Below are 14,722 nucleotides of genomic sequence, written 5' to 3'. Positions count from 1 at the left end.
CCAGTCAAATAATAGTTCCAAATCATCGATATATCTTCCCAATTTGGGCAAAGGAAGTTCAGTAGTTACCATTTCTAGAATCAGTGTTAGATTTTGAATCACATTCATACACTTTTGCCAGTCAGCAATATCAAATTGAACAAATTCGAATGGGTTGGGTCAAACGAATATCTTTACCCCTCCCGATGTAATTAGGCTCGTGGCTGTGCGTGGCACCTACAGGGGTGGATCCAACTTCCGCCATAGGAAGGGGGCGAAAAGATTGTCACCTTTTTTTCCCGATCGGCTGCTCAAAGTTGGTTTTTGTTTGTTTCTTTGAAGGAGTAGTCGTGAAAGTCACTTCTTAGCTTTATTTCTAAATGTTTAATAATCTCATAAGAAAGCCCTATTTATATAGTGCGAGCGCGAATAGCGAGCAATTTTTTTTTTGTTTAATTTTTTGTATTTTGTCCTGAAAATTGAACATTCTGGGCAATGTTTGTGATCCTGAACAAGATGCGTATGTAACCAAATGATTATACTGCAAGCCCGAGGCGCAAGCAGAAATTTTTAATATGCGTTCTGGCTTGATCGAAGAGGGACGAGTTAAGGACATTTTGCAGTTCGACGATGCATATTTCAAAAGATTAAATAATACAAGCGCGAAGCGCGAGCTGATAATTGTTGACATTCCGACCTAAAAAATTGACATTCTAAGCACATTTTGTAATCATGAACGGGGTAGGAATATAACTAAACAATTGATGCGAAGCACGAGCGGAAAAAAGAGATTTCAGAACTAAAAACGGGACACTCTACTCCTGTTTTGTAAATCATGAAAAAGTTTTTTTGTATCTTTCTACATTGAAAATCGCGAGCAGAAAATTTTTGAAATTCTGATCTGAAACTGGACAATTTAAACACGTTTTAAATAAAGAAAAAGTTGCGTATCTCAATAAACATGCGTGCGCGTGTACTAGAGGTAGACAGATCGAATCTGGGCATTCTGAATACATTTACAAAATGAAAGGCATATGTCTTGTTATACATTCCAATAACAGAAGAATACATCACATGTAATTCATATGATTATTCTTGGTCAATTGATGTAAAAATCAACCCCATTTCATGATTTTATGCAGTGAAAACCTTACTACAACTCTAGATGGCTCTATAACTTATCATGATGATATTAGTGTGGTACGGTATGTCATGACACAGCTCCTGTAGGACTTTTGAGCCAAATTGTTTTTTTTTTCATTTTGGATTCACTTGGGTCCAATCTATCAGGAAGTGATAGGGTTCAAAATTTCCCGACCCTCACCCACTGCCTGAGGGGGCGGGGGAAATCACCTATATCAAGACCCCCTAAAATCAGGTGTATTAGCATTTTTTCGCCTGGTTAAAAAAATGAATTGTTTTTTTGGTATTTTATCATCCCTAGACAGCTAGAATGCTTATATCTGAAGACTTCCAGTTCGATGACCACCCTACCAACCATATCCCCTACCCCCTCCCCTATATACCACCCCCCCCCCCCCCCCACTGACTGGCATACTGAGTTTCACCATTCGGCCACTCGTTCTAGAGTATTTATTTACGAATAAAGGACTTCTATTTGAATTGTCAATTATATACTTCTCGGCTCATTTCCAATTACTGATAGACAGAAAGAAACACATAAGCTATATTTTATGCCCCCCCCCCACACACACACACATGCACATATTCAGTATTGAAATAATATGTAATGTTTTATTAACTGACCTTCACAAGATTTAAAGAACTTCCGAGCTTACACACCTGCTTTGTGCCTCAATTTCTAAGGTAGGGCCTATAGACCATTCAATGTACTACCAAAATACCCTTAATCGGAGAAATTGCAACAAATTGTTTTTCAACAGTTTTTAGTACTATTTGACCTGAGGAATAATATACTAAAAATCTACCAGAATCCGCATCAGGGAAAGTGGTTATTTTCAGGAAGGCATCCAAGATGGCCACCATTCACTGAAAATTAATGAATACGACTCACTCATTATCCACCCTAGAATCCTATTTCGTTTCATACTCCATGGTCTAAGAGCTAAAATAATTTGTTGACACGGGGTAGAGTGAGTATAAGGACCTCAGGGTACCTGGAAAATCCAAGATGGCATCAAAAATGGCTGCCGTGTGCTAAAAATCCACAATTTGGTTTCAATTCAATGATTTTAAGGGTGAAGTAGTAAATTGGGAAAAGTTACAAGGACAGTGGTCTGGTGGGTCCAAAAATCCATGATGGCTTCAAAAATTTTATTCTGAAATGGCTGCTAAAACTTAAAGCAGACATAGCTGATTTCATATCGACCAGGGAAATGTGATTTTGATGTTTAACTTTAAACCACTGGTTTCAAGGGTCAAGTAATATACAAGAATAAGTTACAAGGACAGTCAGTAGTCTGGTTTGTCCATAAATCCAAGATGAATTCCAAAAATTGATCTTAAAATGGCTGCTGATACTTAAAGCGAACATAGTTAATTTCATATTGACCTGGGATATTTCATTTTGGTGTCTAAACCACTGGTTTCAAGGGTCAAATAATACATTAGGACAAGTTAATAAGGGCAGTCAGTGGTCTGCATGTGATATGGCCTCCAAGATGCAGGGTATAAATTGACTGCTGTTCTTAAAAGTAGACATAGTTCATTAGAAATGCACATTGTGGATATAATTTTGGTGTCTCCACTAGAGTTTAAAGGGTCAAGTAATATATTGTGTCAAGTTGAAAGAACAGTCGGGTGTCAAGTTTGTCCAAAAATCCCAGATTGCTTGAAAGAATGGGGTCTTAAATTAAAGTGGATATACAGTAGAACATTAACCATACACCTGGGTATATTATTTTGGTGTCTACAATAGTATTTCAAGGGTTACAAATACTTAAGGACTATTTCAAGGGTTAAAAATACTTAAGGACTGGTTACAATTATCATGCAGTTATCCATTTCGCCTAAAAATCCAAGTTAGCTTCCAAAAATGGGTTCCAAATATGACTATTGTTACTTAAAAGTGGATACATCATTCATACAATATCCACCTGTGAGAAATATTTTGGTGCCTACACTTATATACATGTATATGGGATAAGTTATCATATTGATTCATGAGTTTGTAAAAGCACCCATTTGATGAAATTTATTAATCCTCCATGGATTTTTGGACAAAATGGAAAACTAAATATCCTCGTTACTGTCTTGACGAATGTATTATCTGACCCTTTATACCACCATGTAGACACCAAAATTATTTCTCACAGATTAATATTATATAAGCTCTGACCATTATTGAGTGATAGGAGTCGTTTTAGATGCCATTTTGTAAACTCTCTTGGATTCTTAGGCAAAATGGACAAGTGCATATCTTTGTAACCAGTCGAAAGTATCATTTTAATAATGAAACCATTGAGTGGACACTAAAATCATATGTCCTTGGTGGATTTTAAATGAACTATGTCCATTTTTAAGTAACAGCAGTCACTTTAGACTCAGATTTCTTGACGCCATCTTGGATTTTTCGACATAGACCACTGACTGTCCTTGTTATAATATAATAATATTAATAACATATTTACCTAGGGGAGCCACTTCAGTTCTGAAAACTGTTCTTCCAGCGGGCCCTGCTATTATTATTACCCCTGCTTTAGATGGGCTGCCTAGGCGCTCAAGCATTCAAGGAATTTCTTCCTATACCGGGTACCCATTTACCTCACCTGGGTTGAATGCACCACAATGTGGATAAATTTCTTGCAGAAGGAAATTATGCCATGGCTGGGATTCGAACCCACGACCCTCTATTTCAAAGTCAGAAGACTAATCCCCTGGGCCACACTCCAACGCTTGTAACTAATTTTCTTACTTTAAAAATTATGGTTTAGACATCAAAACCATATCCTTGATAGATATTACATGTCCATTTGTAAATAACAGTGGCTATTTTATACTCCATTGTTTAACATACTTCACCAACGACTCTCCTTGTAACTTATTCTAATGTATTATTTGACCCATTTAACCATGGTAGACACACAAAGAAATCATAATCCCGGATATATAACAAACTATATCGTTTTCTTTAAGCAGCAACAGCAATTTCAAACTCCATTTTTGAAAGCCATCTTGGATTTTTCAACATACCGGACCACTGACTGCCCTTGTAACTTGTCCCAATTTTGATCATTGACACCATGGTCTAGACACCAATTCCATCTATCTCAGGTTGATATAAAATGTGCCATGTCCATTTGAAGTATCAACAGCCATTTTAAACTCCACTTTTGGAAGCCATCGTGGATTTCTGGACTAACGAGACCACTTGCTGTCCCTGTAATTTTTCCCGATATACTTCTTCACCCTTAAAAACCTTTTAATAGAAGCCAAATTAAGGCCACTTAAGCAAGGAAAAATGAATCGTGGATTCTTAGCAAAAGGCAGCCATTTTGAGTAGAATCAAAACAAATTAAATGCCCATACTATGAAATGGCATTGGAAATAATTGCTCTCGAAATGTGTCAGCTTTCAAATTCATTGAAAAAAATACAGTGCCTAGAATTCGATATTTTTTAAGGGAAGTGCTTATCATGAGTTATATCCTTAAAGAGAAAGTAACTGAATAAATGAATGTAATTGCTCTTATAAATCTACTTATATATAACAATCATTATTATTATTATTATTATTATAAGTTATTATAAGATATTTTATACTGTAACTTCAAAATCTAAATTCACAAATTTGATTCAAATTATCAAAGTTGATTATCAAATGAACATAATTCCCAAGGAAACCAATAATATTTCTAACATGTTTACATACATTTTGTACCTGTACATATTTACTGTTTATTATGTTCAATTTTCAGAACAAAATACAAGAAACTTCCAAAAAAATTGCTCGCGCTTGCACTATTTAAATAGGGCATATGTGATTATTACACATTTAGAAATAAAGCTAAGAATTGAATGTCACCCCTTCAAAGAAACAAACAAAAATCAACTTTGAGCGGCCGATCGGGTGAAAAAAAATTTCGCCCCCCCCCCCTCCTTATTGGCGGAAGCTGGATCCGCCCTTTCAAACGCCCATTTTTCCGTGCTTCATGTTTGTGATTTAAAACATGATCACTTTCACTTTGACATAACGCAATCGTGATTCTGCAGACTCGTCCATGATTCTATAGGGGAAAAATGTGGCGCATAAACGCACCGATATAGTGAAGGGCTTGAAAAACATTCTTCTACTGGGAAGTGCGTTCATACTCATGGGTGCTCATGCGGTAAGAAGTTTACGAATACATGTCATCCAGAACAAATTTCCTTGATTGGCTTAGAAGTGTATTTTTATGGTAACTGGCAGGTAAACAGACTTTGTCGAATAAAACATCCGATAAGCATGAAACGCAATAGAGGCCTACTTCATTTCTATTCTGTAAGGTTGATGTGTATCTCATCGTAAAAAAAATTGTGATTATTTTTTTCTCAACCAAATATTGATATGTAATATACGCAAGTTTCCTCACCAGGAATATCCAGATTTCATTTGGAGTGTAAACTTTTTTTAATTTAACCAAATATGACTGTTGACAGAGCGGATGTATGGGCATAATGCTACTTTGTATGTATGATGAGCAAAAATTAACAAATATATAACACAAGAATGACATAAAAAAAAGCGATTCCCAAAATTGTCCCGCTATTTTTTAAAACCTCTCTCTCTCTCTTGTATCCTTCCTCCGTTAAGGTCGGAGATCGCTAGTATCAGTAGAAGAATGTAGACACTTCCTAAGGGTTGTTAGAGCTAGGAAAGTTGCTGAGGAGGTTTTGGCGGGTTGTGTGAAGGTTGCGGATGAAGTATAAAATACTGGCATTGCTGAGGTGCACAGGGGGAAGAAAGAGAATACACTCTAGAAAATGCTGGGGTCTGTCTCAAAGAAACCTACAAATTGTCTGGTATTGTCATTTTCCTTTATGCGGTTGATGAGGTCACGGCGCACAGATGCAGTGGCTGGACATGATGAAACAAAGTGTTCTACATCTTCTCGATCAGCAGAACACAGTCGACAGATGTCATCAGCAGCTTTTCCAATTCTGACAAGTCTGACCAAAATCACATTTTAATGCATTCAATAGTAAAAGATGGATGGGCTCTTTCGTTAGTGTGATATCAAAAAATGTTATGCTAAACATAATTTTTTCAACTTCAGTAAAAAGATTATTTTTGCTAAATGTAGTTTGAAATTGATTTTTCAGACTTAGGATGCCTTTTGCAGCATTTATCCAAATTTATAAGGAAAGTAAATCATGCTTGTTTCATGACGATATAATAATTTTACTTTAAGATGAACAGAGGTTTGCCCAAATTTAGGTTTCAGAAGGGGAAACACCCTCACATATACAGAAACACACCATCGTGATATTCAATCAGATGACAAATCTCAAATCGCTTTTTACAACAAAATCAAACATTTCTGAAAATTTCATGTTTTAAAACAAGTTGTAAACTTTGTTTGGACTCCCTTAAGGTGTATGCGAACTTTATGAAATTATCTTTTGCTGTACTCTGGCATCTCAAACACTTTTCGAAACCTTATTCTAATATTATACCTAGTATATTTTTATTTCTTCCAGTGTCAGCATGAACGGTGGAAAGGATAAAAATGGTTTCACCGCCGCAGTCAAGGGAACGTACAACTGGTTGCTTGCGGACGTCTCGAAAGAACTCTACAACGCATCGGAGCACACCTTCGAGACATCCCACAAGATCTTCAGAGGAGCCTTTGAGAAGGGCTTCCCCTGGGAAGTTCTGGAGGTTTTCTCTGGTCCACCGAGGGTGGCCTTCACGTGGAGGCACTGGGGTAACTTCACTGGGACCTACGAGGAACGAAAGGGTTCCGGAGAAGTCATCGAGCTCTATGGCTTCACCATCGCGACTGTGAACGAAGAGCTCAAGATCCAGAAGTTGGAGGTGTACTTCAAGACCGATGGGTTCCTCGAAGCTCTTCAGGGAAAACGTGATCCAAATGAACTAGCGAGGGGCAAAGAGATGATTGGTTCCTGCTGCCCTTTCATTAAGTCTAATAGCGAGAATTAATGGGTTTAAAATTACTGCAAGATAGTAATCATGAATCGCGATTACGGCAAGTTCTGTTCAGAGCTGCTCCCCCCAGGGGGGGGGGGGGGGGAGTCAAATATATTGCTGTACACACGCGTGGCCAAATAATTTCCAAACACCCCTAAACGAATTTTTTCTCTGTGTGCAAAATAACCCCCTAAACAAGTTTTTCGCGGGCTTTATTTACACATTTTGGCCCCTAAACAAGTTGTCGCCAGAACGGACCCCGGGAAAAAAGCTTGGGGAAAAAACCTACCCTAAACACGTCTGGCTAGTCTTAAAAAAAAAAACTTTGGAAAAAACATACCCTAAATACGTTTGACCCTGCGATTGACCATTGACCAGTTTTTCAAAACTACCCACTTTTTTTTTTTGAAAATCGGTGTTAACCTTAACGAGTGCACGCGCGGCCCGCGTCCAAAACTGAAAAAAACCCTTTAAGGACGTTCCACAGTAATTTATGTTTGTGCGCATCATGGTCTGCGCATATTTTACACTCTGCGCGCTGACGTCACAATGGATGAACTGGTGATTAATCAGCTGTAGGTAATATGAGCTGATTTTTCTCCTTATCTGCACTAACTGCAGATCTGATTTTTTTTATTCCTGTACAATTTCAAAATAGTTTCTCTGTAGTGCTGCAAAGTATGATGAATATGACCCCGAGTTTGAATAAAGGGAAAAGTGGTTCGGAATTTTTCCTCACATAGATACTGCTTTTGGAAAGTTTTCGGGTGTTTTAAGAAGCAAATTTGCTCTAATAAGAGTGCTGATAGTTTGAAAACAAGCATATGAACCCATATTTTTTAAGGTTTGCACCTCTTAGGTATACCTTTCTCTACAACTTTGCAAAGTTAGGTGAAAATTACATGGGTTTTGAATAAAGTGCAGCATTTCTTTTACTTCTCAAGTTTGTTATTGAAATTTGAAATTTTTGAGGTTGAGTATCTTTCCCGCAATTTCTAAGAACTGAGAGTGTTGTTAGACTTAAATGAGCAAACAATTGACAGCAATATAGATAGATTATCCATCTTACGGATACAATTATTAATCATTATTGCAAAATTTGATGAAATTTTCATGGATTTTGACTGAGTAATAGGGCTTTCCGCTCATTGTTGTGATCTCGTGAAGTCTAAAAATGCCAAATTCTTTTGGATGCGCAATTCTTAAGAACATCATCCATTTTGGGTTAACTTTGAAGCTCTATAGCAAAAAAATCAAGCACATGGACCCATGTTCATTTTTGCATATTTGGAATATTCAGGTGCTAACGTATCTATGTGCAAAGTATGATGAAAATGACATGGATTTTCAATGTTTGGGAGCAAGTCTACGGAACCATCCGCATTTTAGACGGTATTAACAGACTTTTGCTTGTTTTCGGTGCATTTTGGGCTGTTTCAAGCCAACCCGCAATACTTTGGACACTGATAATTTGAAAACGAGCACATGGACCCCAAAGTTTAAATGTCTTAACTTCTTCAGAATGTATTCTTCTACAAATGTAGAGAGTATGATGAAAATGACATGGATTTTGAATGTTTGGGAGCAGGACTAAAGAACCATTCGTATTTTAAACATTTTGGACGGCATTTTTGGGCTGTTTAGACACTGATAGTTTAAAAACGAGCACATGGACCCCATGTTTTTAATATTTTAACGTCATCAAAATATATTTCTCTGCAAATCTATCGAGTATGATGAAGATGACATGGATTTTGAATGTTTGGGAGCGAAATATGAAACCATTTGCATTTTAGACGGTGTTATCATACTTTTTGCTTGTTTTCGGCGCACTTTAGGTGGATTTCAATATTTTCAAGCCAACTCGTAACATTTTGGACACTGATAGTTTAAAAACAAGCACATGAACCCAATATTTTTAATATTTTAATGCTTTTAGAATATATTCCTCTACAAATCTAGAGAGTATGATGAAAATGACATGGATTTTGAATGTTAGGGAACAAAACTACGGAACCATTCGCATTTTTAAAGGCATTATTAGACTTTTGCACGTTTTGGGCGCATTTTGGGCGATTTTCATGCCAACTCGCATCACTATGGAAACTCATAGTTAAAAAACGAGCACATGGACCCCATATATTTAACTTCCCTACACCTTCGATATGCATTCCTCTACAATTTAGCCGAATTTGATGAAAATGACATGGATTTTGAAAAAAGTGCAGCTTACAAAATACTTTTTTAATTTTTGAGTAGATTCACGACTTTGAAGATTTTTTTTCAGGGCTCACAGGCCTAATTCATTTCCCATAGACTCGTGTGTTAAAGTGGCACTTAAAAAGAATTCATAAAAAATAAGGAGGAAATTCGAGGGTTGAATGTTTACTATACCAGTGGATAGGATAAATGTCTGACATTCCATATCTGACCAGAAAAGGGTACCTCGACCGGCTCATTTTTAAAATAAATCAGCATTTATGAAGACTTCACCTGCCGGGACCAAATTCATCACTTGAGGGAGTAAAATGACCCTAATTCTTCCGCCAGTAAAAATATAGTTCCATAGTGGTGATATATTTTTCCAATTTGGAAAAAGTAAGTCCAGTTGGTACCCTCCCTAGAATCAGTGTTAGATTGTCAGTCATGTTCATTCATTTTTGTCAATCAGCAATATCAAATTTAAAAATTGAGCAATGGGTTGGCTCGAATGAATATCTATGGCCTGCCAGTTGTGATTAGGCCCGTGCGACCTTCAGAGTTTTTGCACCATTCTTGCCAAATGAGGGCGCTGCTGACTCCAAACAGATATATTTTTATCAATAAAAAGACTTTGTCTTACTTTGGTATACACCTTGTTATATATCTTGAAAATTTGATGACGTTTGATGCGGTATCCACTGAGTAAAGATGATTTAAACTCATTTGGTGAATTCGTGAGGTCTAAGAGAGGCATATAATTCTCTTAATTGCGCAAGATTGCATATCATTCAAATACGGCGACTTTGAAGACCCGTAGAAAAAAAATAAGCACATGATCCTATATTATTTTTTGCATTTTCATAATGCGTAGATACCAAAGTAACTCTATGCAAAATTTGGTGAAAATGACATGGACTTCATTTTAACTGTGGAACGTCCTTAAACGCGTTTTTTTTTTGTCACGCGTGTGTACAGCAATATATTTGACTGCCCCCCCCCCCCCCCGGGGGGGGGGGGGTTGCTCCTTGCATCACAGCGGGTTATCATGTCGGGCAATTGCGAGACCCGACCATGCGACCATTCGAGAAAATGGCACTCTAAATTCCCGAAAGGTTGGGTTCAGTTTACCCGATGTTTTGTGTAGATTATAGCAAAATCATCAAAAACTCGGATAAACTGGATCCGACGTTTGGGGAATTTAGTGGGCCCATATAGCTTTTTCTCGAAGGTTCGGGAAGTATACGCGATTGCCCGACCCGATGTGATGACACAAGCTGTTCAGAGAGAATTTGATTGAGCGGTTTTAAAGTCCATTATGTTCTACATTTCATAACTCATACTTTTCAAACATCTATCAAAATATGCAAAAAATCATTCGTATGATCACAAGATGTGATAATGATATAATGATAATAATATAATAATGATATACTATATATCACTAACATTTTAAGCATTGATGGGAAAAAAATGAACCAAATATGTGTGTTGTGATGGTAACTGGTTATTTTTTAATTTTTAGAACAAGGAAGAAGCTATATTGATACACTGCTCCCACGCTAAATTTCATACTCTAAATATGGTGATACGAGCGAATTTGAAGGAAAAGCATATTTCATGATACTAACGTTTCACTATTCAAATGATACTGCCAATAATAATTCATTCCTTATAGGTGAGCGGCCAGAAGCCAAAAAGTGCCTTATTTCTTGGCTTTAACCCCCCCGGCTGGATCAAAGCAAAATCATACATCAAATTAAAGGAAATTTTCTGAATTTTTGAGAATTGGTCATGTAGCATCACCATGGAAACCAGCCTTGAATAAGCCACGCCCATTTTGAATACTTACTCAATATTTATCGTGAATTCTGATTTTTTACTCATTCAAATTATCAGGTATTTTTTTTTACTTTCAAAGGATAGATCCACAATATATTGTAAGAAGAATTACTGAAAAACAACTTAGCATGAATTTTATGAACATTTTCTCAGAAATTGTTGCCTAGCAACATAACTTTCCTTAGCAACCATTTACCTCCTTAATTAAACCACTTATTTTTCCATTTCAAACCTAACTTTTAACGTTTTAACTAGGGTAAATTAAACAAAATAAATTTCACAAATTAAATTATATAAAATATTATTGAAAAATAATAAAAAAGAACTGAAAACCACCATTTTAACTATTACGAACCTCAAATAAATTTGCTAAGCTCTACCTGACATAGCCCTTCACATCGTACAAATCACCATATTATTGTTAATTTTGACTACATTGCTACACGTACGTACAAGTCAAATACTTCATACTATTTTGTGGTGAAAAAGTTGATTGAGTTAATAATACCTGATCAATTAACATGCAGTATCTTGTCTTCAATAGAACAACAACAAAATTACCATTTCATATTACCCATGGATACCAATTTGTTGCCTAGCAACGACTATTTTCCATAGCAACGACTATGTTAACACTCTCTTCCCTGGACAAATCTGTGGAAAATAGTCCATTATGAGCAATAATACTGACACAATTATCATATAGATGCATACAACCTCGTTTTCAATAATCATTCAACAAACTGACTATTTTATAGCTTCCATGGAGACAAATGTGTTGCCTAGAAACAATATTCCCTAGCAACGGCTATGTTAGCACTCTTCATCTCGGCCAAATGTGCTGAGGAAGTTGTGCCTTAGAGTAAAATTATTGAGAAAATTAACATATGATAGTTTGTTATCAATAGGCAAACAGCATTCCGGAGTTGTACCATTATCTACTGACACAATTCCATCGCCTAGCAACACTATTTACCTTAGCAACGATATATTTTCCCTTACAAATCTTGAGGAAAATAATCCACTTTTAAGTGTACAGTGCCATTTGTTCAATAATATTCCTACATGCATACTGGCAATGGTAAATTAAAGGACACCACTTCATTTCTCTTATTTCTTAAAAAAAAAATCATTTTGTTTGTCTACCAATTCTAAACAGTACGATGAGCATGGTATTTAAACTTTATCATATGAAAAAGATTCATAGCTGGGTAGGTAACATTTTATTTTTAGTTTGCTACATTAGATATAGTATTGATAATATAATAGAATGAACAACACTACTTTTCAGGCACAGTCCCTGATTAAAATTTTGATCATAATTTACAGATAATTTTTTTTTCAATTTCAGGGACCTCCTATACTCAATTAAGTCACTTTCCTCGAGTGAATATGGAATGGTTAACAAATGGATCTGTCTTGTCAAATACCTAATAACCCATGCATGTCCAACTTCCAAGGTTGTGTCTGTGTGGAGGCTGTAGCCCAAAGATGCCAAAGCTGTGAGTTCGATAAGTTTCTGTTGAGACGTTAATACTATTAATACATGTCAGAATTAGTTTAATCACAGGGAACTTATGATCTCACTTTCAATCTGATAACTGTCAAGAAATCAGAAGGATGAAAGCATGCAAACTTGGGATCTTAAGCCTTAATATGGTTGTTGTTTACCTGATTGCTAAGAAAGCACGAATGCTTGGAAGCAAACAACCAGAGGACCTGGTAATGAGGATGCGCCTTACAAATGAGTACTAATGCACCGAGTGGGAATCAAATCCAGGTCACCGGAATCCGAAACCCCCTCTCTACCGACTGAGCTATCATTCCTGATTAGGCCAAGAAAAGAACAAGAAAACCATTAAGGATAGTAAGCACTAGCGTACCTAAGGGGGGGGGGGGGGCAGACTGCCCCCCCCCCTGACGAGTCACAACTCATGCAGGGGACGTATCCCTGCCCCCGCCCCCCTGACGAGTCACAACTGATACAGGGGACCCCCTCTTTTGAACCTGAAGACCTTTTTTTTTGCTTGTCAATTATTTTTTCTGGTAAGAAATCCTTTTTTTTGGTTGAAGACCTTTTTTTTTTTTGCTTGTCAAATTTTTTCGCGGACGAAATATCCTCCAAAAAAATTGCCCCCCTTCTGGAAAATCCTAGGTACGCCAGTGATAGTAAGGCTTATTAAATTGGGAGATGTTGTCTATGTCTAAGTGTCATTATGTAATATATCATGAGGTTTGCACACATCTGCTGAATAGATAACCAGGGAGGGGCGTACAATAAACATGATAAAAGTCCCAGAATATAGATAGGAGGCATATCAGCTTAAGTTGTCTGATGTTGTCCTTCAGGTATTTTCTGCCACAACGATAGTGTCAGTGACTCCGGCTGTTAAAAACTGATGCCTTAAATACTCAGTTTAAGAAAATATGTCTGAAAGAAAAGACAAGGATTCCTCTCAACATGCAAACATAATCATGTAAAGGACATTGACAAAGGTAAAGCTTCGGAAAACAGGTACACATGCCACTATTGTAGGGCGTACACTAACGCTACTGTTCGTTCCATGGAGATTTAGATCAATGTAAGTCTTTAAAGACATCCATGGTATAAGAATTATGTCTGAGAAAATATCTAAAACTGATGTAATTGGGATGATACCCCTACAGTATTGGTAAAATATACTAATCTGCATTTGTAATGATGATTTGTTCAAATAATAAGGCTGGAACATCTAAAGGCATAATTTTGTATCACTGCTTGAATGGAGTGGGAAAACATTGAATTGTGCAAGTGTAACTCCTTACCTGCTTACTGTGCTATAAAATCATCTCTGAGCCAATCCAGAAAGACCACAGGTTAGTGTATTCCACCTTAAAAACAGAGAGCAGATCAAAAACTGAGGGTCAGATGGTAACAAGCCAACCTACATTGGCGTCATTCTAGACCGTTCTTTTTCATAGAAAGAACATGCTGCCAAAACAAACGCAAAATTTGGAGCAAGGAACATCATTCTGAAGAAGCTGGAAAACAGATGGGAAATTGACAGATACCAAATATATCTGTACCACAGCTCTTGCTCTATGCTTCTCCACTGCTGAGTACGCAGCCCTTGGCGCAATATTGACCCCCAAGTCTTGAATGGAGCTTGCAGAGCTGTTTGTGTTTGCGACTAACAGAAGTAAATTATCTTTACCTACTCTGTAATATTGCCCCACTATACGTCAGAAGAGAAGTCATCAGCACAGATGAAAGAAAAACAATCAAGAAGATATAATATTCCACTCGTCAACCATGAACCTGCCAAGAGACTCAAATCTACACACAGTTTTCTTTGCTCAACAGAATCCCTTGATGACTCTGCACGGATGAAAACGTCACCCTCTGGTCTAACAATTTCCAGTCTGTGATGCACAATCTCACCTATGGACTTAGTACATCACTCTCCATGTCCAAGTGAAGAATGGCCTACCTGATCTTGTTTGAATCGCCTATAGGTCTACAATAGGAATGGAGAAACTACCTGCAAACTGTAAGGATGATCATAGGATACAACACTTTTGTGTCTGCCCCCTCCTACCAGAGCTATGAACT

At 37.0% G+C, this 14,722-nt stretch overlaps 1 protein-coding gene across 2 annotated transcripts in view; it reads left to right on the top strand.

The window, feature by feature from the left end:
• The window catches only part of LOC129260652 (uncharacterized), a 28,338-nt gene extending 18,856 nt beyond the window's left edge, over positions 1 to 9,482 (top strand). For both annotated transcript variants that reach the window (XM_064114262.1, XM_054898606.2), the window contains one exon: positions 6,639 to 9,482. In XM_064114262.1, the coding sequence (XP_063970332.1) occupies positions 6,639 to 7,101 (463 nt within the window). In that variant the 3' untranslated portion in view covers positions 7,102 to 9,482. The remainder of the gene's footprint in view (positions 1 to 6,638) is intronic.
• Positions 9,483 to 14,722: the final 5,240 nt, after the last annotated feature.

This window comes from Lytechinus pictus, unplaced genomic scaffold (assembly GCF_037042905.1).
Source record: "Lytechinus pictus isolate F3 Inbred unplaced genomic scaffold, Lp3.0 scaffold_19, whole genome shotgun sequence".
NCBI classification, from domain to species: domain Eukaryota; kingdom Metazoa; phylum Echinodermata; class Echinoidea; order Temnopleuroida; family Toxopneustidae; genus Lytechinus; species Lytechinus pictus.
The sequence above is the reverse complement of the archived record's forward strand: the minus strand, read 5'-3'. Positions and strand labels throughout refer to the sequence as shown.